General features: G+C 38.2%; 1 protein-coding gene across 3 annotated transcripts in view; it reads left to right on the top strand.

Annotated features, from left to right (window-relative positions):
- The window catches only part of VRK1 (VRK serine/threonine kinase 1), an 81,347-nt gene extending 54,526 nt beyond the window's left edge, over nt 1–26,821 (top strand). The window contains exons 8-14 of one of the 3 annotated variants that reach the window (XM_040641453.1): nt 273–405; nt 1,200–1,320; nt 1,619–1,677; nt 5,554–5,732; nt 17,469–17,482; nt 17,645–17,732; nt 22,420–22,852. In XM_040641453.1, the coding sequence (XP_040497387.1) occupies nt 273–405; nt 1,200–1,320; nt 1,619–1,677; nt 5,554–5,732; nt 17,469–17,482; nt 17,645–17,726 (588 nt within the window). In that variant the 3' untranslated portion in view covers nt 17,727–17,732; nt 22,420–22,852. Of the gene's footprint in view, nt 1–272; nt 406–1,199; nt 1,321–1,618; nt 1,678–5,553; nt 5,733–17,468; nt 17,483–17,644; nt 17,733–22,419; nt 22,853–26,606 lie in introns of those variants that run through there. The other 2 variants (XM_040641451.1, XM_040641454.1) reach the window with 2 other exon arrangements.
- Nucleotides 26,822–27,071: the final 250 nt, after the last annotated feature.

Raw genomic sequence — 27,071 nt, 5'->3', positions numbered from 1 at the left:
ACAGAGTCTGCTTAAGACACTCTCCCTCTGCCCCTCCCTGCCTGCACACACTCTCCCTCTCTCAAAATAAATAAATCTTAAAAAAAAAAAAAAGTCTTTCAGGATTAAGTTTTGCTGTTGTTAGCATATTGGATCTCACTTGTTTGGGGTACAGTGGTGTGGCCTTGCAGACGAATTCACCCTCAAATGACAGTGTTTTGTCTCTGGGCCATAAAGGAGTATATGTGCAATCATTTTGGCTTTGATTTTTCTTGGTGCTTGGATATTTATAGGTGTACTTGGTAGATTACGGCCTTGCTTACCGGTATTGCCCAGAAGGAATTCATAAAGAATACAAAGAAGACCCCAAAAGATGTCACGATGGCACTATTGAATTCACCAGCATTGATGCGCACAATGGTGTTGGTATGTCAACGGCGCCTGACCGAGAAATACACTGCTAGTATTTCAGTTGAATTCCTACATGGTTCTTAATTTCATACAGATAAACAAGCAGATAAATAAGAATTGCAGAGGCAAGGTAGGGTGGGGAGAGGGTTGGGGAAGGAGGTTAGACTCCTACAGTCGTGTAACGGGGCCACCAGGATCTTTTCCCCGGTGGTCTTCTCTGTCCGTCAAAGACACTACGGTTATAGCAGGGAAGGTGGTTCGGTCAGCTCACTGAGGATTTCTTTTTAGTTCTATTTAGCTTAGTCAAATGTGGGGTGTTTTATCCCCCCTAAAAATCTGTAAGTTTCTTATGCAGCCACGAGTTTGTAGCAGGCAAACTAACTTCATCACCCCTGAAGTCAGCCTGTTCCTTTAGCAGGCATTTTGCTTTTCTGTGCCCAGCACTGTGGAGGAGCCAAGACCCCCCAGTTCTCTGGGCCTCACCATAGTTTATAGCATTTTAGTGTCTTCAGGCTTTCCAAGGACAGTATTAAATGTGTCTCTGTTGTATAATTTATTTCCTAGACCAGTAGTCTCAGTTTGAAACTCTAGAGTTTGCCAGTTTGGGTTTTAAAGTAAGTTGTTAGTTGGATGTAAATTATTTCTTTCATATTTCCCAATATTTATTCAATACTTTTATTAAATGCAGTGATAAGTTTTGATGAAAAATAAACCGTAAGATTGACTGTTTTACCTTATTGGTTTGTGTATATTTGAAACTATACCTCAAAGTGATTTTGGTGCTTAACCTGCTTCCTTTGTATTCATAGCCCCGTCAAGACGTGGTGATTTGGAAATCCTTGGTTATTGCATGATCCAGTGGCTTAGTGGCCATCTTCCTTGGGAGGATAATTTGAAAGATCCCAACTATGTTAAAGATTCCAAAATTAGGTAAAGGAAAACTTATAATAAATTATTTTGGGCAAAATCATGTTAAGGTACATGTATTTAAGTCAGAATTTCTTGACAGAGACTATAGTTTTAACTGCTACTAAGGTAGAAATAAGAAAGTACTTGCTAAATAGGAAGAGTCCTTGGTCTTCTGTTCAGTTTGTTTTAGAAGAAAGTCTGTAAGGGTATTCAGGATGTAGCACAGTGCTGCTTATTGTGCTATTTACTGTTATTAAATATTAATAAATTTCCATGGCATAAAGCTTCAAACAATGACTCATTCTTTAATTTTTAACAGATATAGAGAAAATATTGCAGATTTGATGGACAAATGTTTTCCTGAGAGAAGCAAGCCAGGTAGGAAAAGACTTCTTAAATGTTCATAGGGTTTCATTTTCTGGGAAGAAAGACTGAGTGTCATGACATCTACGGCATATCCCGTAATGTAAAAGCTTAGGTATTTTCAAGTGTGGTCATTGTAGTGGGGCCTGTTCTCATCACGACAGCAGTTCCCTTTCCAAAGGTGGGCTAAAGGGGTACTTGAGCTTCCTTAAATTATTATTTAGCTTTCAGGAGAGGAACCAAATTTCATTCATTAATTCAACAATTTTTTTATTGAGGCTTGATTGTGTGCCGGAGACCGTTCTAGGCACTAGGGATACACCAGTGAACAAAATAAAGCAAAATTCCTGTCTTTATGAAGCTCGTGCTCTAGTTGGGAGAGATAGACAGTAAACACATAAGGGAATGTTACAGTGTATCATGTGGTTAGTACTATGGATAAAAAAGAAAGCAGGGAGCAGAATTAGTGAGTGTGGGGATGAAGTAGGGAATAGAGTGGGAGGGAGTTGGAATTTCAAATAGGGTGGCCAGGATGGCCTTACTGAGGAGGTGATGTTTGAGCAGTCAGAGCTAGGGAGCGAGCTGTGTGAAAGTCTGGAGAACAGTGTTGTGGGCAGAAGCAGTGTAAGTGCCTGGTATACTTGTGGAGTGCGTTCTTTCAGGCCATCCATCATAAGTGCTTTGGCTTTTACTCTGAGCAGGAGTGTAAGGTTTGGAGTAGAAGAGTGACATCAACGTCTACCTTTAAGGGAGACCTCGAGCTCCTGTTTTGAGCATAGACTGCCAAGGGAGAAAGGCAGGTCTGAGCGGGAGCAGGCTAGGAGGCTACCACAGTAATCCAGGCAAGGGGATAGTGAGAACTGGTCACTTTGCATATATTTCGATGTCTTTTCAAGCCATTGCTCATTTGTCTCCTTTTCAGGGAAGTCCACCCTGACCTTGTGCTATTTGAAACTGCAGTCTTACCAACCACACAAGAAATGGAACGTTACAGGCTTCTCAGAATCCCCCTTGTGCCTCCTACCAATCACGAGCCTCTCCTGCTGGCCTGATAAATAACTAGCCTAACTTCCAACCCCAAAGATTTGTCTTTGAGCTCCTTACAAATGGAATCATGGAGTGAACAACATAGATAAAAATCCCTGCCCTCGTGACATTAACTTCTAGCTCTGTTAAGAGTCCTGTTTCTTTTACTCAGTATTGTATCTGTGAAATTCATTCCCATTATTACATGGGTTTTTTTTTTTTTTTTAGTGTTTCTATTTATTTATTTTTTAACTTTATTGACAAATATAATTGTATACATTTAAAGTGTACAGTGTGGTGATTTGACATACATTTTTATCGTGGAATGATTAACAAGATCAAGATAATTAACACTTCTGTTACCTCACAGTTAACTCTGTTTGTGTGTGTGTGTATGTGTGTGTGTGGTGAGAAAGCTCAGGATCTCCTCTCAGCCACTTTCCAGTCTGTAGTACCAAATTATTCACTATAGTCCCCGTGCTGTGCGTTAGATCCTCATGGGACCCCGTTGTTCCACGCTTAACAGTGATGTGTTCTCATTTCTGATAGTATTCTGTTGTATTTAAATCCTATTACATATTATCTGTTCTGTGTTGGCAATCATAGATCACCAGTTACAAATACAGATGTCCACCTATAACTGATTATTGTGCCTTATATGAGGAGGGGCCAGATTTCTTCCCCACCCCCATATTTATAAACAGTTGAGCCAGTTTTTTAGCTTTTCTTGAAACAAACCAACCAACTTCTCTTTCCGTACGGTGCTACATTTGTCTTAAATCAAGTGTGGATCTGTGGATCTGTTTCTGGACTCCTTTCTTTTTATTATGCTTTTTGTCTGTTCTTGGGCCGCAGTGTCGTAATCACTCTAGCTTTATCTTGAGTCTTGACATCTGGTAGTGTAAGTTCTCCAACACTGTTGTTCTTTAAACCTGTCTTTGCTGTTTTGCAATTCTTGACCCTCTGTGTATCTGTGTGCGTTTTAGAGCCACCTTGACAGTTCCACACATCCCCTCCCTTTCCAGTTTGCTGGAATTTTGAGTGGAATTGCATTGACTCTAGATCGACTGACAGCCTTATACTATTGAGTCTTCCGGTTCACTAATATGGTATATTCTCTACTGCATTTCTTTCACTGTGTTTTATAATTTTGTCCGGAGAAAATCTTGCCCGTCTTCATTGTATTTGTTGCTAAGTATTGGATGGTTTTTTGATGCCATTGTAAATGATCTATTATTTTATTTTAAGATTTTATTTTATTTAGAGAGAGAGCGTGTGTGTGTGTGTGTGTGTGTGAGAGAGAGAGTGGAAGGTGGGGCAGAGGGAGAGGGGAAGCAAACTCCCTGCTGAGCGTGGAGTGGAGTCCGCTATGGGGCTAGATCTCATGACTCCAAGATCATGACCCCAGCTGAACCACGAGTCGGAAGCTTAACTGACTGAGCCACTCAGGAGCCCCAATGATCTATTTTTTTTTTATTTTATTTTTCAGTTGCTTGTTGCTAGTACTTAGAAAACGATTTTTTAATATTTACCTTGTATCCTGTGACCCTGGTAAATTTACCTATTAGTCCCACTAGTTTTTTATAGATTCCTTAGGATTTTCTGCATACACTGCCGTGTTTATGAATAAGCCACTCCACTCTTTATGCCTTCTGTTTCTTTTCTTGCCTTACTGTACCGGCTAAAAACATATATGACTATTACACTGAACAGAAGTGGTGAACGTGGACATGCTTGATATTTTCCCCTCTCAGAAGGAAAGTTTTCCATATGAGACCATATCAGGAGATGTTTGCTTTAGGTTTTCCATAGATCCCATTTATCAGATTCAGAAAGTTGAAGGGAGAGATTTTCATTTCTTTTTTCCTCACATTTCCCAAGTACCTAGAATTGTGCCTGCCATGTAGTGAGTGCTAGCTACTCAGTGTTTGAGTGAATGGAGGTGTGTATATGTGTGTGTGTAGCACTGACAGGATCTCTGGGTTTATCGCAGGTGGGGCGTGGGAAGAGATTTCTGGCTTGAGGAGCTGAAGAATGGAATTCTCAGTAACTGGGGCAGGGGAAACCACAGGGGAGCAGGTTTAGGGGTAGGGTCAGGAGTTTGGATTTGAATTTGTTGGGATTCCAGAGGACAGTTAGAGATCCAGGAGCCAGTGTACGAGGCGGTGGGTGCACAAGTTCCTGGAGGCCTTGGGAGGAGCGGCTGGGGAAGGGAGGAGTCATTAGCCTAAAGGTGAATTTCTGGTGTTGAGTGTTGATCTTGACCAGTAAGATGTCTTTTTAGGGGAGTGGTCCTGCTTCAGTGTGCAGTAAGCCTTTCGTCATTCAGAAGCTGATTTTTCCCTTTTATGGGAAAACTCAGTCTTGCTTCTTTCTTCCTTCTTCAACCTGGTTTTGGTATGTTTTATTTCCCATTTATGCAAAAAATGCAGCTATTTTCTATAGAACTAATGGCTTTCGTGGCAAAAAAAATTATGGGCTGTGATATTCCTTGTACTTTTTAATACCTTTTACTTTTTAATCTATTTGAGGTCTTTTCCTGTTTTGTTTTTGTAGCCTTAAAAGTACAGCAGTTATTTTGTGCATGTTTAAGTTCTGGTATGTCTCTTATCTTCTGTCCCTTACAATTACAAAAATGTCTTTTACATTATATCTCGAAATAAGTTTCTTACTTCACTTTCTGGACTATTTCTGACTTCAAAAGCATACTTTCCATTGAAGAAGTGATTTATGTAAAAAAACATATTCTAACAGGATACACATTTGCATTCTAATGTTGCTATAACCTGTAGTTATTTCTTAGAAGAGATAAATATGTTGTGTTTGTGATTAAAAAATTACAGAATAATTGTGTTACTCTTTTAGATGAGATTGCTAAATACCTGGAAACAGTGAAATTACTGGACTATGCCGAGAAACCTCTTTATCAGAACTTGCGAGACACTCTTTTGCAAGGACTGAGAGCTATAGGAAGCAAGGATGACGGCAAGCTGGACCTCAGCCTCGTGGAGAACGGGGGCTTGAGAGCAAAGTCAATAACGAAGGTGAATTTTTGTTCCTAAGTTATCCTTTGGCTTCCTGTGATGGTAATTGCAGCAAACATTAATTTTAGGGAAGTAAATCAGTAAAGAAAAGTGTAACAGATTGCTTGGCAATTAAGTATCTGTCACCATTAGGTAAAGGGACACTCTTTATGAGACATGAAACATGTAGAGGGTTGTAGAAGAATGAATAGACATCTATTTCTTATGTCCAGTAGCAAGTTCGTAAATTCCTGGAAAGGTTCTGACTTGGGGTACTGATATCTGGCAGGGGGATTTGGATGGGGGTCACTCGTTCGTAGTGTGGGTGTTTTTTTTCTCCCAGGCCACCTAGAAGGGTTGGTCTTGTCTCTTAGCTCTTCCTCCTTTGTTGGTGTGGTCAGTGTTTATCATTTGAAAATTGGTGTTTGAAAATTACTATTTGAAAATTAACGTTTGAAAGTTTCCTTGTTTGCTGGTGTGAAGTGCTTACCATTGGAACGTTATTTTGCTCTTTAAAGAAGTCATTATGTAAAGCTATGTATCTGCATGTGAAGAGGTTAATTTATCAGAGAGATAGGTTAACAGTGAACTTTATGGGCAAAGTATTGTGCAGGCATGTAAATAACTTCTGGTATCACTTTAAAATTTAGATTTTACAGGTATGCATTAACTTATTGCTTATTTTTAATAGTTAAATTATTGATTAACTCAGATTTCCTTTATAGTCTGAAATTATTGAATAAAATGTGCTAGCTGCTTTTAAGTGGTCAGGAACTACTTTTAGAAGAAAAAAATATGTATTTTAAAGATTTTATTTATTTATTTGAGAGAGAGAGTGTGAGACAGAGGGAGCACAAGCAGGGGGAGCTGCAGAGGGAGAGGGAGAAGCAAGCTCCCTGCTGAATAGGGAGCCCGATGCAGGGCTCAATCCCAGGACTCTGGGATCATGACCTGAACTGAAGGCAGACCAAAAAATGTATTTTTTTACAATACTGACTATTTTTATTGTCACTGACTGTAAATTCCAGTAGATTATTTTGGAAATCTCGTATTCTGAACTCTGAGCAAAAGGGTTTAAAAACAAATTTTCTCTCTTTAAAATAAGGAGCATTATGAAAAGGTTTTTGTAATTCTTTTTAACTTATAAAGGAGCTGGGAATTTTGAAAATGTATCTTGAATTTGACTTTTTTGGCAAATAGTAGGTCTCTTTGTAGTTTCACTCCAAAATCTGAAATTATACACATGCATCTACATATACATATTTTTTCTTTTGTAAGTTTTGTCTTAATTGCATCGCTCCATTTTTGTGGTCAACAAGTGTGCTGAGAGCCACATCCAGCTTTGAAATGAAGAGGATAAAATGGCAGCCCGAGTGGAATTTTTCAGTAAGGTAGTGAACTTACAGTTTGCATGTATGTATAAACATACAACATGCATCTTCCTGCTCAGGACAGGTTTCTGTGCGTTAATATTTATGGATAGCTTCTGCAGTGTTTTTCTCTAAATTTTTGCTGATTGAGAAGTAAAGATCTCTGTTGCAGTGAGAACTTGTCCAGTGCCATACCCCCTTACTTTGCAGATCAGTGTTATTTGGACTTAAATGCTGGAGAAGATTTGGTTTCTGCAGCTTGGCTGACTTTATAGCTGAATAGGTCAGTCTGCTGCAGAGCTAACATCTGTGACCTTACAATTCTCATGTGTCCTTGGGTAGTTCAGAAAGCTGGAAATTTCCTGCTGGATCATCCCCTACATGTATAAAGCTTTATTTAGAAGGAAAAAAAATGAATAGCAAGCAAACTATTAGATTTCCTTCATTAGTTTACTGCCATTTTTCCCCCTCCCTCATAACTGACACTTGTATTAAAAAGAAGTTAATAAAAGTTAAGATTAGGTAAGATCATGAAGCTGCCTAATGGCCATGTAACTGGAGGTGAGTTGTTAATTTGGTGGCCTTTTGTCTTGTGTTTTAATGTGAAAGAGTTGGACCAGGCCAGTTTTCTTTTTTAAGATTTTCATTCATTCTTTTTTTTTTTTTTTAAAGCCCCAGAACATTTTCTTCAAATAAATTGTAAATACCCCACATTTAAAGCAGATAGGAACAAAGCTCCACCAATTGAAAAGTTAGGGGCTCTCTACAAGGAAAAGCTTTTTCTTTGATAAATTAGTATTCCATCTCTTTTTTTAGCAAGGGGCATATAATCAAGATGTCATTTTTTGCTCTGGTTCCTAGGAAGCTCTGAGTTAATTATGATGCTTAATCATAGAAATTATATTAATCCTTATAATTAGCATATTTTCTCCTTTCCCTTTGTCATGATTTCTTAAAGCTTTTAAAGTATATGTTCTTTGTATTTATGACACTCAAAGCTCTTTTGGAAAGGGATAGTTTTAATCAGGTCAATATGTATTTCTCTTTATGTTCCTGAGAGTTGTCCATTATGGTAAAAACTTGTGAGAATTGATGAGCAGTGGAATGAAACAAGGTTTCTATCCATTTTTAAAAAGCCATGCTTGATTATGGTACAGTAAATTTGGAAACTAGAGTAAAATATGAATTTACCCACTTGAAAATGTTCAGCCTCAATAGCCCAGGAGTTTTCTTTAAAGCAAGGATTTTGGGATAACCTAAGGCTGAAATAGAAAAAAACAAAGTATCAATCTACCCTTAGGAAGCACACAGCCCCAGGTTTTCATTGTTGATTAGAACTGGACACTTGCATTAGGATCGGGCAGTCCAGTCCCAGCAGTTATTGGATTCAGTGTGTACTCTTAAACCAACATTCAACAATAGAAAGGTCTAATTTATGTACCTGGTCTAGGCTGGGTCCCCAGGGCTATAAAGATCAATAGCATGTAGTTCCATCCTTAAAGAATTCCTCCCTGTCCCATCTGGGTTAAGAACAGCTTAATTTACTGGAAAGAACTCAGCAAGTTAAAAGGACATTAATACCTCCATTAGCTATTTTCTTGTAAGGTTTTGATTAAGTTGCTTGCCCAAGCCAACAAAAAGGGCTGTTCATTAGAATTTCTCGAGCCTCATCCCTGGAGATTCATTGAGTAGGTCTGGAGTATGGCCCTGTGATTTGCATTTTTTCATTTTCAGACAGTATATACTGTTGTTTCCTCTGAATGACTCGCACATAGCCTTCTCTCCACTCCCACATTTTTTAGTTCCTTTAAGTTATATTATGCTAGTTGGGCTTCCCAGAGTTTCTCTGAAAAATGATTAACCATTAAATAAATCCCTGCTGGCACTCAGCCTGGAACATGGTACAAAGAGACGAGTAAGAGTAAAGGCCTTCCGTTGCCAACGAGTGGCCTGCAGCTGCTCTGGTGGACAGCTTCCTGTCTCTTGAGGTGACTGCACCCCCTGCAGTCTATAGTTTCAGTTAGATAGCCCCAAATAAACCCTCTGAATTTGGCGGAAGTCTGTCTAACTTGGTTAGCATGCTAGAATAATAGAATAATGTATTTTCCTTAGGTAAATTTAGATGGTTGAAGTTGAGATGTTTCTCTGTTTTCTTTTCCTTTTTTTTTTTTTTTTTAAGATTTTATTTATTTATTTGACAGAGACAGCCAGTGAGAGAGGGAACACAAGCAGGGGAAGTGGGAAAGGAAGAAGCAGGCTCCTAGCAGAGAAGCCCGATGTGGGGCTCGATCCCAGAATGCTGGGATCACACCCTGAGCCTAAGGCAGACACTTAATGACTGAGCCACCCAGGCACCCCTGTTTCTCTGTTTTCTGATGGGGATTTAGCCTTAGTTTTCTTTTCTTTTCTTTTTTTTTTAAGATTTATTTATTTGAGAGAGAGAGCTAGAGAAAGAGGGAACACAAGCAGGGGGAGTGGGAGAGGAAGAAGCAGGCTCCTAGTGGAGGAGCCTGATGCGGGGCTCGATCCCAGAATGCTGGGATCACGCCTCGAGCTGAAGGCAGCCGCTTAATGACTGCGCCACCCAGGCGCCCCTAGCCTTAGTTTTCTATGTAACTGGATTCATTGTTTACTAATGATTCTTTCGTTAGGTGCTTGAGCTCTGTATTTTAAATCTTGTCTTATTTGGCTGGATTTTGTCAGGTTGCTTTTTTTCCCCTATGTGTATACATATTTTTAAAGGTTTTATTTATTTATTTGTCAGAGAGAGAGAGCACAGGCAGGGGGAGCTGCAGGCAGAGGGGAAGCAGGCTCCCCGCTGAGCAAGGAGCCTGATGTGGGACTTGATCCCAGGCCGCCAGGATCATGACCTGAGCCAAAGGCAGACACTTAACCAACTGAGCCACCCAGGCATCCCTTTTCTCTATATTTTTAAATGAGATTATGACATGTGTACAGAAAAAAATGCACAAGTAAATGTGGAATTTGAACTTTACAAAGTGAACATGCATATTTAAACATCCCCCAGATCAAGGTATATATCATCACTTGAGCCCCAGAAACCTCTCTCAGGCCCCCTCTCAGCCATTATCCCTTCATTAAGAATAACCAGTGTTTTGACTTATAACACCATAAATTAATTTTGCCATTTAAAGAAAGTTCATAGTAATAGCACCATGAAATGTATACTTTTTTGTGTCTGTCTTTTATTCATTATATGTCTGAATTTCCATGCTGTTGTGTGCAACAGAAGTTTTCTATTTCTTTTTACTGTATAGTATGGCTATTATATGAGTACATCATAATTCCTTTATCTCTTCTATTGATGGACGTTTATACTGTTTCCGGCTTTTGGCAGTTGTAGAAATGCTGGTTAAGAATGTTCTTGTAATTTCTTTTGGGAACTGCATATATTTATTTCAAGTGGGGTATATACATAGTGGGAGTACTGGGTAGAGGGCTTACTTATGATTAGCTGTAGTAGGTGCTGCCAGGCAGTTTCTCCCAGCAGCTCTCCCAGTTGATGCTCTCACCAGCAGCTTACAAGAGGTCCAGTTGCTTATCGACACTAGCTGTTACATTATATTTAATTTTATCTCTTTTGGTAGATGTGTACTGATGTTTCTTTGTGGTTTTAATTTAATCTCCTTTAGAATATTGATTTTGAACACTTTTTCATATGCCTGTCAGTCTCCATTGCCCTTTTTCTGTGAGGTACATTTCAGATCTTTTGTTTATTAAAAAGCGGGGAGGTTGTCAGCTTTCTTTTGATTTGGCAGACTTGACTACTTACTTTGTATATGTGCAATCTATGTATTGCACACATTTTTTTTTAAACAACTGATAGTTTATCTTTTCATTCTGTTAATGTGGTAATATCTCTTGATGAACAGAAAGTTCTTCATTTTAATGAAGCCTAATTTATCAGTCTTCTTGTTTATGGTTAGTGCTTTTTGTATTCTGTTTTGGGAAAATTTTGTCTACCAAGATCATGAAGATACTCTGTTATTATCAAGAAATATTACCTTTTGTATTTAGGTCTATGATTCAACAGCAACTGATTTTGTGCATGTGTAAGTCTGTGTTTATTTACCTCCTGTGGATAACTAGTTGATTTGAACCATTTATTGAAAAGTCTGTAATGTCCCCACAGCATGTAGCCGACTTTCAGGTAACCATATATGTTTGGGTCTGCTTCTAGAAACTCTGTTGTGTGCCATTGGCCCATTTATCTTTTTTGCCAAGCCACACTGTTTGGAAGTCCTCCAATTTTGTTCTTCTTCTTTTTGTCTTAGCTATTCTTGGCCCTTCAGCTTTACATATAAATATCAGAATCAGCCTATTAATTTCTACACAAATATTTCTGGGATTTTGATAGAGATTGCATTGACTCTATCATTTTGGGGAGAATTGACATCTTCACAATATTCTTTTCTGTCCATGAATATGGTACACCCTTGTATTTATTTAGGTGGTCTTTCATTTATCTCAGTCATGTTTGCAGTCATCTCTGGCTGTGTAGAGATCATATGCATCTTCCATGTCTATTTTCTTCTCAGTGCTTAATTCTTCATCTGTTTCTTTTGTATCATCTGTAATTACCACAGAACTTCCTTCATGTCATTTGGTTGTCGGCTCTTTCTGCTATTTTTTATGTTTCTAATGTATTTATAAGTTCTGTAGTGATTATTCTATTTATTGATTGTGCAGTTTCCTTGTTATCTGTTATTTTCTTTCATAAATTATTTCTCATTTACTCAGTTTTTTAAATCTTTTTTTTTTTTTTTTAAGCCTCTAGTGCATGTCATAAAATTTTCTTCTTTTGGGAGGACTGTGTTTTCTTTCAGAGTGGAATCTTCTGCTGTCTTTTGCAGGCTATGACCATTTATTTCATCTTCTCTTTTTGTCCCCAAGGATTCTAACTTTGTTGGCATGCTTCTTCTCTGGATTGTATTAATATTGAATAGAATAGCTTTACCTGGGCTTAACAGATTATTGTATTCATAAATCCTTGGCTTTCCCATTAGATGAAACTGTTTTGCTTTTCTTCAGAGTTTAGATTTGAGAGTTTGGCGTTGTTAGGGGACTTTCTTTGCCTGCAGCTCACACTCTGGGAGGATCTGGAGGGCCATAGCTCAGCTGGTACTGTAGGTCAGATTACCTGTCTTTATTTAGTACCTGCTCCATTCCCTTCCTGGCCAAAAGAGGCAAAAATTTGGTAAAATCTAAATCCACGGTGATTCTTCTCTATGTCTTTAGCAATGTTTTACTCATTTTCTCTTTTGTCATCTATTTTGGTCAATCATTGTTTATTGTTGAAAATAATTAGTCTTGAATGATTGTGGCTATTCTGCCCTCTTTCTCCAGGTTTCTTCTTCAGGGAAGGAACAGAATCCCATGTCCTGCTTTCAGTGAGGGACTGTGGGAGTAGGGAAGGTCCCTTCCAGGGGCTGTTCCAGTCTGTCTTTTCAGTCTTCCTATTTATATTTTATAAATTGAAAGTCAGTGGTGAAAAATTTCTGAATGGTGTTCACCTATGTTCTTTTCCCCAGTATGGTTCAGTGGTGTGTAGGAGCCGCATGTTGCTTTCTAGAAGTGTCTGACTCTTCTTGGCCACCACTTCCCAATGGTTATGGTGAGAGGCTCTGTCACTGTTGCTGCTGAAATGGTTCTTAATTGTTATTTTGTGTTTATTTCTTCAGAGTTTAGATGGGGCAGAGGTTGAAATATTACCCCCAAAATGTCCCTTATTTTTACTCACAGTTTAGCTTGTTTGTGGGTGTGAACATTTCGGGGTCATCAAAATCTTTGCCCTTCCTCCACAAGAGTAGATCACATGGGTTGTGCTGTCACCCTCTCAGCTCCTCATAGACCGTCTCTCACATTATAGTCACCTGACATTTCAGTTTTTGTACACGTGGTAGCATTAACTCATCTTCGGTTAATGATATTAAGTTCTTCATTATGGTATCTTAAGAGTGGAGAACTTGAACTAGTGAAGAACACAGTATTCCAAACTTTGTTAGTCATATGTTGAAACATTTTCTTTTGCTAAACCCTTTCCCCCAGACCTGTTAATAATTAGCAAAATTCACGAGTTGTACTTGGTTTTCGTATCTCTGGAGTAGATAGCTAGATGTGTCGACAGGACATCTGAACGTAAGCAAATAACAACAGCAACTACAATAAAATGAAGAACTGCATGAGCTCCATTTACAGTGCAGCAGTACTTCACCAAATGGTATTCGTGCACATGGGGTTACATTGGACACTTACTTAAGACAGTGTACAGAACCCTGAAGTGGTTTATTCTAGGACTTACAGTTTTAGAAGCTTAACATGTATGTGTTTAATGTTTGGTAAAAGCTAAGATTACTCTTTTCTTTAATCTATTTTTTAGCATGTATTTTTCTACTTGAGGGTGCAGCCTATAACAGTGCCAGGCACACAGTAGGTGCTTAGTAGATATGTGGTGGGTTCTCTGCCCTAGATAAAGTGAAGGCCTGTGTTATTGCAGAAGGAAATTGTAATATTCATGATTCTTGTTACAGCCTTTATCACTGGAACTCATTTAAAATAATAAATCACTTTAATGCATTCTGGCAGAATATTTTTAGATTATTCTTCAAATTAATCTGCCCCTCTTTTTAAGTCACTCACTTCCTGACCCACTTCCCATCTTTTCATTTCTTCTTTTTCTGATTATATCTGACCTTTTCCTGCTTTTTCTCAAAATATATCTGTAATTACTTAATGTCCACTTAAACATTACATAGTTTATAAAGGGCTTGGAGTAAAATAGGAAGTCAGCTCTTTATTATTACAACACTAGATAAATAGTTACTCGACAGGTGCAGACCCGTAGATATTTCTGTGTAAAATACCATGCTAGGCTCCACGGGAGCTCCCCAGATGAGGAGCCATAGTCCCTGCCCTCTGGGAGCACGTGCAGAAGGGAGCAACAGAGGTGTGGACGAGGCTTTCCCGGGCACACAGCTCTGCGGACTCTCACGCTTTAGGAGGGGGCGCGCTCATGTGAGAGCGTAGCAGCTGGGAACTGTCAGGGAGGCGGTGTAGCTCCCGGGACGGAAAGTGGAGTAGGAACAAGGAGCTCTGAGTTCTAGTCTTTCCCACCCCCAGCTGAGAAACACTGAGCCGGTTCTCTTAGCCTTCTTCTGTCTCCAGCCTCAGCGTTTTCTGTCTGTATTGTGAATTTTAACTAACTCCACTGGTTTTATAAGTATTGTGTAACACACGTGTCCGCTTTGCTTTCATAGAAGATATGTGTTCTGTGTTTTTTTAGTTACTGTTGAGTAACAGATAACCTATTTTTTTGGTTGCTATTAATGAATGTAGGAGCATAAATAAATAATGCTCTTAGTTTATAAAGTATGTACCATTTGCACAGTGACTTCAGGTGGCCTTAAGGAAATAAGTAAGATGAACTGATTGGTGCAGTCAGTCTCTAAATAATTGTATTTAGAGTTCTTTGTTCATGGACACAAGTACAGTACCAAACATTTAGAAATTCTAGGCTGTATATTCTAAGTTCCTGTAATAAACATTTGTGATTTTTGTAATAAAGAGTTAAAAACCAACAACAGTCCTGAATACTCCTCACCTTTGATAATAGCCGTGGATCTGACTGGCTTTTCTTAGAGGCTGTTGAAAGCATCTAGAGGTGATCTTTTGATGTGTGACCTGGGAAGCAAAGAATGAATGGGTCTTTAGTTTTTGCCTGGCAAGATTTTTATTCTTTGTCCTGTTAAAACAGCTTTAAGTCTCTAAGTGGTCTCTAGTCAGTGTTTAGACTATTAGTAAATTATCAGTCCAAATGCATCTAGCTGATTTGTCTTCCCGTTTCTAAGCTGGAAGTGAGAAGCTGCTAATTAACTAAATTTTAGCCTAGCATATCTGAACACTTCAAAAATACAATGTGTAATACATACGCTAATGCCCTTTGAAATAAACCTAATTTTCTGCAGATATTTTAGCTGTGCTGAATTAAAAGAAAACTCTATTTTAAGTTTATAAATCATTCTGGTGTGTCGTACAGTATTTTGATTTCATTTATAAATGCAGAGGCACTTTGTGGGACCTGGTGTGGAATATGACAGAATCAGAGATTAGCGTGGTCCCTTTGTGAAGTCGTTGTCTGTTCAGAGAGAACCAAAATTGCCCTATCTGAAGCCCAAGATGTTGACAAATAACGAAATGAGGCATTTGGAGATACTCAGGAGGAAGAAGCTGCCAGTGGATAGTTTGGAGTTTTACTCATTGCCTTATAGAATCAATTACACACTTAGATGCTGTTAAACGTGAAGGTTTGGTGGTTTTTTTGTTTTTGTTTTTTGTTTTTTTTTGAATTGGTCTTTTCCGTAGACCATTGGCCCCTCCTGTCAAAACTAAATACAGTCTCAGAAAAGTTGGGCGGGAGATAACCAGCTGAAGTGTGGACTAATGAAATTCAGTGCTTTACCTATCGCATGATGCTTAAAATACAGGGTTTTTTTTGTTGTTGTTGGTTGAATACTGGCTGATTTTCATTCCTATGTAATTTACTTGCATGGAGATTAAGAAAGCTCTTTTTTATTACATAAGCTTGAGAACAAGATGAATGCACTAGGTTCTTGGGTAGAATGTATTGGATAGCTCCCTTTATAATGAGCATTTACAAATCTGCCTCCTTAAAATCAGAAAATGCATTCTTTCCTGTATGGAAAGCAATATAGTAGTGAAATATTCCTCCTTAATTTTGGTCCGAACGAACAAAAGTGTCTGTGTTTATTCCTGCCTAATGCATCACAGATCTGCTGACATGCTAACCTTGGAGTCTTGGCTGGCGTTAATCAGGCCTGTGCGCCGGCAGGAAAGATGTACCTAATGCAGTCCATCAATGCAGTTTGCATATGGAAGTCCTCACAGGGGAGCTGCCCGTGCCAGCTGAGGGTTACCTGCCCACTGCAGTTATTGTATGTAATTATCGAACCAATCTGTTCAGCCCAGCAGGGTCTAGATGGTAATCATGAAGCAACACTTTGGAAAAGAAAGATGTAAGGCGCGCTCCCCTTCTCTCATCAGTTATACGAAGTTACAGCCACTCTTAACAGCTGTTTTTGAGAGGCAATACCTCCATATACAAATCTGCTAAATGAATGCCTTTGGAAGTTTCTTAAGGTTTAGTCAAGTTATTTTTGTCTGTGGGAAGCGTTTTCTTTAGGATCATGCGGGGATCTCAGAGTTCTGATCTTCCCACGGCCACCTTAAGAATATTTTGAAACAGTGGGATTATTTGTAATATGTAGATAATAACAGTTCTGACCATTTGGGGGTTTTAAGGTAATGTGGTTTGAGTTGAGTGGAGCTTTCCCATGCGGCTCTCTGTGGAACAGAACCCGTGGTTGCCATCAGGCAGGAGAGCGGTGTGCTGTCAGCATGCAGTGTGCAGAATGGCCCGAAGGAAGGGAAATTCTCAGATGAAGTTTACCTTAATATTAATTGTTAGGAAATATAAGCGAGGGCATTGTGATGCATTGTGAATCTGAAATTGGGGGCAGGTGAGAGGATTTCCTAAACGAAATCCAGGCAACGCAGGGAAGCTTTGAATTATCATTTGGATTTTAACGCATTTACATTTGAGACTACGTGGGATAAAGTTATAGGAGAAATACCAAGTTATAAAGTTATTACTAAGTCCTTCCATAGTCTTTCCTACATGTGGACGTGTTGAGTAATTTAAAAACTTCACATAGGACTGAACTAGTTAGAAAATGTCACAGTGATAGAAAATAATAAAAAGAAACTGAACGAACATTTGGGAAGACCGGCTGGTGACAGAATATAAGCATTAACTCCTAAGTAACCCTCAACTAGAAAAATAAAGAGGAAGTTGGAAAAGCTTGAGGGGACGGTGGAAAATCCAACCTATTTATGACATTTTAGGAGAGCTGTCTTTTAAGACTCTTCCTTTACAGACAGGTGTCCCCCTTAAACTTTTAATGAAAAGTATACCAAAAGAAAACATTTATTGAAAGTTTGAATGAGATTTTACCACTGGTTGATAGGGTATAACCAGTGATATACTATACGGACAAGGTGTCTATTTTCCCATTTATCAAGTGGATTACCGTCCCACCCCCCACGTACGCCACACACATTGTAAAATGGGGAGAATAAGTGTCATTGGCCTGAGTGGTAAAACCAAATTTGTTAAATGCTTTGCTTTTACAATAGAGTTTCTGTATCACCAATCTTGTTGGTTAGACTTTCAATGATGAGCTATAAGAAGCATAAAAAGTTTGAGGTGGTTAGAACAAACAAGCCGACATTCAGACTGATTTTCAGACTCACTGAAGATTCTCTTAATCCCATTTTCTTCCATCCTCAGCCCCTTCCCCTCAGGTAACAACCACCCTGAAGTTGTGTATATTCTTACTGTATGTTTTGATACACCCACACCTGGATAAATGCGCATATATACTAGTATTTGGTAAGTCTATGTATTTACTTATCTGACCGTCAGACCACATCTCTCTCTTTTAAAAAATCTTTATATGTAACAAGCGCAAGAAAGGAATTGAGGAGAGCACCGAATCCAGTGTTGAAGATATGGAATGCTCAGAGATCCAGACAGAAGAGGCCATAAAAACTCGTAAGTTGAACAGTCTTGCTATTAGCTTTTTCCATATATAAACACAGATTTCATTTCCTTCCACTAAGTAAGAGGTTAACTTATGGTTGTAGTATTTTGATTTTATAATAAAATATCATACGAGAAGATCTTCTATTTGTATAGTACTATCACAGTGTCCTTTGGACATACATTGTACATTGTACAACATCACGAAGTTGGGGTGGGGAGCTGCTCTCATATTGCATCCAGGGAGCCCAGGACATGGAGCACTTCAATGGCAGAGCAGACTCTTACCTCTCAGGCTACTGTCTTTCCATTCCCGCACATTGATCTACGTCACGGGATACAAGGGAAGGTCCGGATCAGGCAAGTAGTACCTGGGTTTACCGCGGCTGCCAAGGTCCACTGGCCTGAGCTGCCCGAGTGCTCCCCACAAAGTCTGTCAACTCTTCTTTTCTCTCAACAATTTGGGACATAAGGAATTAAAGCTTCAATCATCACTTTTCAAAGCTCTTGAAGCAAAAAGCAGAGTATAAAGTCATTTCTGAGATGGCTCGTAAACTGGGCCTGAAGGCTCTTCCAGTATGGAGCCGAGCCAGCACTGACGTTAGCAGGGCCGCGTCTGCAAAGGGCACAACAGGAATGGGCTTCCGTGTGCTCCGCTTCGTAGACGGCCAGTGCGGGATGTGTAGGCACGCCTCTGGGTGCCTCAGAAAAGGGAAAACAGATTCCAGGTTTCACAAGAGATGGTTTCTTTGATGCAGTGAAGAGATTCGGTGCTGGCTACAGTACCATGTTTTTCTTTTTCCAGATTTCTCTCCTATCTTGCTACCTTTTGTTTATTTATTATTTTGTTGGTTCTGAAACATTTCTCACTTTTTAATAGAAAAGGCTCATTTTTGGTAAAATGCTCATTTGGTAAAAAGGCTCATTTTTTGTTAAAGCCCAAGTGTCCTGTTGAGTCAGGCCAGGGAGGTATTTTACCTTTCCTTTGATAGTGTTGCCTGTGCACGTTTGTGGAAGGCAAACATTTGACCTTCAAAGAGAATCTTCTGCACTCGATTCTGTTAATATGGTCTTTCTTGAATAGTATGGATAGAACATCCTTAGGCTTACGTGAATTCACCCCAGAGAATACTGGGGGTGTCTGAAGAGGGAGGATAGAACTTTAGCCTGGAGGCTAAAGGTTTTGAAGAAGTTCCTTTCTCTTCTGCAGCCATTTTCCGATCCCTACTGTTCTCCCTGCCTCCCGTCTTGTTCATTTTGTTATTAGGAAGTGAGGAGTCCCGAGGAGCAGTGCATGGAAGCCTGTCTCAGCCAGAGGCTAGCAGCAGCAGCTATGACAGTGAGTGGGAGCAAAATTAAGGAGCATTTGTAAAGATAGAGCAATATTCTTCCTTTTAAAAATCCCTTAAATTTTAAAACGGGCAGTTTTAGTTCAGCGAAGGGCTCATGTTGTGATAGTAAGGTTGATACCCAGGGTATCAACTCATTTAGAGCAGAGTGAATTCACAGCCGTGCATGGAGAAGACTCATGCCTCTTTTGACTGCCTGAAGGTCATTTGTTAGCTGGACTTTGCTTAATGAGCATCAGAGTTATTTGTTTTGATACATCAATGATTTTACATTGGACTATAATTATGAAAAAATGTTTTTTATACCTAAAATTTTAATTTAAGGTCCTTAACACTGCTGGTTTTTACTGGGAGAAAATATATTAGTATATTTGTTTTATTTATTAATAACAAAAGAAGAGTGTGGACCCGATTGCATATTTAGGGAGAACAATCCAGATTTTTTGTTTTAGTTAAAAAAAAAATAAGTTAGAAAATAATCACATTCTCCCTTATTTATATAAACTCCAAATTGCTTTATTTAAACGCTGTTTCTCTTCTTACTGTAATTTATCCTTTCTCCTAAAGTATAGGGCTAGTTGACGTATTTTACTGTCTAAATATTCCTAAATGAGAGAAAAATTACCTGAGATGGTAAAATGATACTGCTTCTGGCCCTCCCCACCCCCAAAAAAAGAAGGCTAAGTGTTCATGAAAATATATATTTGTATTCATCATTTTAAAGTAACTTGAAGGAGGAGGCACATTATTACATTTGAATTTTGTTTTAAAGAAATATATAATACAATTCAGTGACTTCTGTGTTCTAGAGCTTTAAGATTTTGTGTCATAAACGTGTGTCAAGAATGGTTACCTCTAACAGCAGCTTTAGAAATGTCAGTTTCTTCATTAACAATTTTATTTTCAAACACAATTTATGGTTTACAATATGGTAAGAGATTTTTCTCACTGTGTGATCTTTCAGAATGCTGTGCCTGGCAAAATGGGAGCAACTTTCCTTTAATATCTATTTAGACCATTTTAAAAACGTGTATAATTTTCTTGATACACCTAAACTCATTTTGAGTAGTTGGGGGTCTATTGTGTAAGAACACATTCTGAAAGCTTTCAAAATGTGTATTGTGTAGGTTTTCGCAAAGAAAGAGAGGGGGTGACGGGGTGGTTTTCAAGAAGAACAGAGGCCTCTAATCCTTTTATTTTTATGCAAGGCATAATTTTTACCAATTGAGAAAATTTGGTTATTTGCTGCAAGTAATTTTTTCCCCCACAAAATGATAAGCCTTAAAAAACCATGCATATTCTGGCATTTCAGAACTGTCCCAGTACTTCAGAATTGTACTACAAATTAGTTAATGTAGCCATGATATTTATGGCTAGCTGCTTTGTCCCTCCCTTTCATGAAATGGACAGTACTCTACAACCCTCTCTTGTTAGTGTTATATTTAAAGTAACCTTGAATTTTGGTCCATTCTTGAGAAATCTGAGGGAAGCAGGATTTACAGTTACCTCTTAAATATCTATGATCTAGTAAAAAAAAAAAGGGGGGATATTTTTGAGGGCACACTACAAAGAAAGTTCCACTTGTTTTAAATTTTTGCATTAATAGAATCATAGAAGAGTACCCAGACTTTTATTTTTCCTTTTCCAGATATTAAATTTTACACATTAATCTTAGGATTGCACCTTTTACCAGTGGTAATGTATTATTAAAATGGGTATGTTTTTTTAAAGAGAATGAGAAGAGGAAAAATATTTTTTCTGCCACAGTTAGATTTTATTATTAGGGAAAATACTGAATTGATACCTGCAGCAGAGACTCCGCATTGCAGAATCCTGATTATATAATAAATTCCAGGTAGTGTTTTTAGTTACAGTGAAAAATTTTATATCTAGGTTGAAGGGGATAAGCAGCAGTGGTATTTAAGAGTAAAATGACAAATTGGGATGTTAATGAGAATAACACTACTTGAACATAGTGATAACTATTGTTAGGTGTCCTTTGTAATGTGACCATAGATTCCAAATTTATTGAAAGGAAGATGTACTATAGTACTGATTATTGACCTGGATTTTGTGATACCCTATTACACCCCATCTCATTCCATCACAACATTCTTAGTTTTCTGTGCAAAATTAATTTCAAAATTCTTGAAATAAAAAATTAAAAATCTACCATGGGATATTTTTTATCTATCACAAAAATTGAAGAAAAAGCTCAAAAGTTTAAACCAGCCATAGTGTAGGCTATGCATTATCAATGGCAGGAAAAAAAAAGATACCCATGTAAATTTGAAGTTGGCTTTAATTGAAGTATATAGCAATTTATTTTTGGAAAAATAAAAAACAATTTTTAAACTGATCTTCCACATTAAGTAACTTAACTAAGCCCGTAAACAGAAAACCTTTAGAATTTATTGTGTGGTAAATATTTTGTCCTAGATTCGAAGAATGTTTTGTACATTTCAGAAAAGAAGTATTGATCTGTTGTTTAGTGCATTCATTGATTAATTATGGGCGACCCCGCTGTCCCGCACCCTGGTACTGTTGCTCTTTTCCTGGCCGGGGGAGGCATGAGGCAGTAGGAAGGCACACTTCGTTTGCCTGCGCTAGGCAGCCGTGATCAGGCTTTATACCCTCCCGACTGCTGTGCTTGCCTTGGAGGTAGAGTGGGCGTGCCAGGTGGGGTTGCCAGGAGTCTGCTTGGTGAGGTGGAATTCCCATGAAGATTTCTGCCCCCAGTAAAGAATCACTGGTTTATTCCAGCTCAGGAGTAGTGGATAGAACCTGCCATAAGGTACTTAGTCCAGCGTCAGATGTGGTGCCTTTTTAGAAGGCTGCTTTTTCCTAGTGGAAAAGACTTCGTGTTTTGGAATGGCCCAGTGCTTTCCTGCCTAAAGAGTATAGGTAACAGGCTTTAAAAAACAACGCATTTTATTCCTTGCTTTTGAGAATATGCATTACTTCATCACTTCCCTCCAAGAAGTGAATGCCTGTCTTGTTGCTATAGCTTACATTAGGAGTTATTGTTTTACATCACACAATAAAAATTTGGGGGAGAAATATTTCAGTGCCCTTGCAAATTGGATGTGTTTTACAGTGGGAGAGTTCTGTGGTGACTTAAGACTGAAAGGTAGATGTTAGCGTATTTTTGGACATATTAAGAAGTTGACACAATTTCTTAAGATTTTCAGGCTATTAACCATTACCCTTGTGTATGAATTTTATTTCCACAAGTATTCATAGTCAATTAGATTTTTAAATACAAATAAGTATATATGGAAATGCTTATATTTCTGTTCTTCAGTTTTTGTAAGTTAATGATTTGAATTTCTTTGTTTTTTCTCTTCAAGGTTCAAAAACCAGAAAGAGAGTCCAGAAGTAAATCAAATGCTGTCAACCGACTTTTCTTTTCTTCCTGTCATTTGATTTTTTCCTCTTTTTCTATTTTAAATGTTATATTTTCATGTGAGTCTTTGAGGATGGGGCTAACCATGAAATACCTATGTCTTTGAAAAATACAAACTTTTTTATTAAGTAAATACTTTGTACAATTTATTAAAGGCTAATTTATAAACTTGAAAATCTTTAGGTCATACTCTTTAAGCTCATCCCGAGCTGTATGTGTTTGAGGGTCTGAAGTAGCTGTAAGAAACACCACCATGATGTTACTTTCTAATCATTGTCCGTTGCCCTGAGTGTATAGAAATGCTTGGCAAATTCCTCACTTCTAGGCAGTTACACAAACCTTAAAATAAAAGTCTCTTTTTGCGTGATGCAAATACACCATTTGTTGTGGCCGTAAGATTTGGATTTCATTGGTACTGTTCAGTTCCACAAGCATTTATTGAGCACCTGCTGTATGAAGCAAGAGGAACAATAAAGGGAGAGGATTATGAAAGCAAAAGTGGGGTACTGAGTAGGTCTGTGGGAGATCAAGCACATGTATTTGAAAGTTAGATTGCAGAAGGACTCCCTAAGCATGCAAGTGGTAAAGAAAACAGGTGATAAAGTATCAAGTGGTAGCCTGATTACAGATTTATAGACTAGCTTCTTTTAAGGAGATCCTGTGAAACAAAACAAAGCAAGCTTATTGCTCGTTCACAGATTATTTTTCTTATAAGTATCTTTTTTTGTAGCCTATGATGTCTGTGCAGTAAACCAAGCAAACGAGAGTTTTAGTGATCAGACATTTTCAGATTTGGACTTTTCATAGTTGCCCTGGCAATAAAAGCTTGGGATTTAAACCTTTATGAACAATTTCAGGGTTTACTTTGTTGCAGAAATTGGAATTGGGGGGCGCCTGGGTGGCGCAGTCGTTAAGCGTCTGCCTTCGGCTCAGGGCGTGATCCCGGTGCTCTGGGATCGAGCCCCACATCAGGCTCCTCCACTGGGAGCCTGCTTCTTCCTCTCCCACTCCTCCTGCTTGTGTTTCTTCTCTCACTGGCTGTCTCTCTGCCAAATAAATAAATAAAATCTTTAAAAAAAAAAAAAAAAGAAATTGGAATTGGGTTGGATTTCCTAAAGGGTGGTACACCTTACCGCTTAATGGCGTGTCCCATGTTTGTAGATGGCATAGAGACACACTTTTATTTCAGCATTTAAGCATTAAGCATGTATTTTAATACGTATTCAGAACATAAGCAGCACATGAAGCTGGTGATTTCTCTGTTGCCTAGGACAAGCCTCAAGTAGGTATTTCTGTTTTTAAAAAAGTGAGTTGATTTAAAGAAAATGTTAAGTAATAGTTCAGGTGGAATGTCGACATACCCCAGATTGTCAAGGTGGTACCACGTTGCAGCAGCTCCGAGCCAACACTGAGACTCTAAAACTTTCCCCCTAATGTGGGTGTTTAGTTGTCACTTGGAACGCGTATCACTGTGGTGGTCAGATGTTGAAAAGTGCAGACTAGATCTGCAGACTTTCTTTTGAAAGTTCATCTTTTAAATGCCTCCGAAGTTCTTGAGCTGTGTGTCTTTGCTGAAGAGAGAACTAGATTTTGGGCAGAGTCTCCTCCTGATTTCTGTAGAATGTTGGATTTTCGTGCTCATCAGTGTTATGGTCCCAAGTTTACTTAACACCTAAATCAACTCTCAAGTTCTGTTTCAAACACATTGATGCTTAAAATAGGATAAAACGTGTGTGGTGTGTTTTTGTGTATATGCCTTAGCCTTTTTTATTTTTCAAAACACAAAAACATAGCAAAACCTGTTGGTTAAATATTAAGAAAACAAATATTTCCTCACATATTGTTTTTAACAAGTGCTGGCATTTTCTCGAATGTTACTCTGTTGGCAGGGCTGCAGAAATTAAAAACTAGTAGCCATAGTAGCCAGTTGGAGTCATTGGCTCCATCTCCTTATTCTGCTGCTCTTCTTCCTACCTTACACTGGTTTTCTTTGGCTCCCTTTATTTGAAACCGTGATCAAATAGCCTTGTCATTCAGAGTTATGCTTTTTTTTTTTTCTTACCCTTTTCAGTTCTGTACTTACTGTTTTTATCTTGCATCGTTTCTGTTTCCTTTCCAGTCCGTGTTTCAGTGGACTTTGCCAGTCTCTGTTCCTTCATAACCCAGCGTCCGTGTCCTGACAGGTGTTGCTGGCACCGTGTGGTCCTGCCTTCTCTGCTGTTTTCCTCGGTCATTAGTGAGCTGAGATGCTCTGGTCTTTGAGGATCGACACCTGTGCCAGGCTCTTGTCCTTCATGCCGTGGGGGCAATACATGGTCTAGATGTTCTAGAAAGCAGCCAATACATCTTTGGTAACCAACTCAGCCCTTAAGTAAAGTAGCTTCTAGGTATTCTTCAGTAGTGATCCCTTAAGACAAATAAAATGCTAATAGGCCAGAGCTATAAAAACCCCAGTTATTTTTTTGAATTACTGAATTAAATGTGCATATAAAGGCCTACATTACATAGCAATAAATTAGTGGTGGAAATACAAATAAACTATATATATTTCTGTGTATGTGTTTATATTTGGTTGAGCAATATGTGCTTGATTATCCCTTAAAATGCTATTTTGTTGGCTATATCCTTGTGATTACCAAAGTTTATTAATAATACCTGGTCACGGTAGGACATCTGGAACACACAGAAAAGTATCAAAAGACAAATTAGCCATACTGCTCCCACCCACAGGGAACCACTGTGAATGTCTTGACACATTTTCTTCCAGGCTTTTCTTTGCATTTTTATCTTCAAATAATTATTACACTTCATATAAAACTTCATATATTGCTTTTTAAAGCTAGAATTAAATACTTTCCATGTTATTATAGATACTTCACGAATATAATTTTTATATTTCTATAATATTTTTTCTTGTGGATTTATGACACTTCCCGACCATTTCCCTAATAGTGGACGTTCAAGTTGTCTTTGGTATTGGGATATTATAAGTAATATTTTTTTAAGGCTTTTTTTTTTTTTTTTAATTCATTCAAGTGATCTCTACACCGAAAACATGGGGCTCAGACTCACGACTTGTGGTCATGAGTTGCCATGCTATGCCAACTGAGCCAGGAGCTCCTATAAGTAATATTCTTGATGAAACTAGGCAGAAATCTTTGTCTACACGTATGAATATTTCCTTAGATTTTCAGAAAGGAACCACTGGGTCAAAGACTGAAAATGGAAGGTTACTGTTGCATATTATCAGGTTGCTTTGCAAAAATTCACCAGCCAACACTTTGCCCAGCAAATCAGAGCGCACAGCTTAGATTTGTCATCCTTGAGTATTACTTATTTTTATAATTTGATAAGGTAAATTTTTTTAAATTGCTAGTGAACCTGAGCAATTTTTTATTTGTGAACTAATCTCTCTGTTTTCTCCCTGGTGTATTTGTTTGTAGTGTTTGTATAGTGACGATCTTAACCCTTGCTTATGTTTTTTGCTGACTTTTTCCCACTTGTTTTTTGCTGATGGTAATATTGTTTATTTTTGTGAAATTTAGTATTTGTGGCTTTAATCTTTTGATCTTTTTCATTGTAATTTCCACCACTGTTTTAAAGTATTCTCCATCCTGAAATCAGAAATATTTACCATGGCTTTTTCTAGGCTTTTTAAAATGCTCCTAAATTTTTCATCCAATATGGAATTAATTTTGGCCTATCTATGCCAGGAGGTAGGGATCATGATGTACTTTTTCCCCAAATAGCTAACCGGTAGCGCTAGTACCTTTGTTGAATAAATCTTCTTCCCCGGCCCCTTATACCTTGGCTTGTGATACCTGCTTTATTATATATTAAGTTATTATACCAGGGTCTGTTTCTGGACTGTCTGTTCGTTTTCATTGATCTGTCCTTATGCCAGCACCACACTGATTTAATTAATGCCGTTTTACTTATTCTTATTTGTTGCCCAGACTACATTAACAGAAATCAAAAAGAAAGAAAAAATTCACTTATGAGCTTACTACACTACAAAAATCAAACTCTTGTTCTTTGGCTATGTTATTTTTTAAGTCCTGTTTTCATGCCTTCGTAATTTCTCTTAACATCGCATAGATATGGTTTTGTGAATTTTGGTTTATTTTAAAGTTCCACAGGTATTCTATACCCCTCATTCATTAAGCTGTGCTGGTATGAGGAGGACAAGGCACACTGAAGAATCAATACCGGAAGAGGGTCTTTGGAAACAGAGCAACAGCCTCACACACTGCATCAGTGATTCTTTACCGCTGGCCGGGTGGTTTAGGCAACTCTGTATTCCTTGGGTGTGGTTTGCAAATAAAATACTTACCATTGCCACTGTACTAAGCATGTATTATTCATATAGTGGTGAGTTTTCTTTTATTATGACAGTAGTGTTTTGCAATTTGTGAGTGACGTTCCTGAATTTTTGTAATTTTGGCTCATGTTCACCTGTAAAATTTCTGCATTGAGCAAATTATGGTTTTATTTAAGTGAGTCGCCATAAATGATCTTTGAAAAATTCTTTCATCTTTTTGATTTAAAGTGCAGCACTCGTTTAGAAGTCTGAACTCTCAGAAGGATGACTGGAGA

Source organism: Ursus maritimus, unplaced genomic scaffold (assembly GCF_017311325.1).
Source record: "Ursus maritimus isolate PB19 unplaced genomic scaffold, ASM1731132v1 scaffold_25, whole genome shotgun sequence".
Lineage (NCBI taxonomy): Eukaryota > Metazoa > Chordata > Mammalia > Carnivora > Ursidae > Ursus > Ursus maritimus.
The sequence above is the reverse complement of the archived record's forward strand: the minus strand, read 5'-3'. Positions and strand labels throughout refer to the sequence as shown.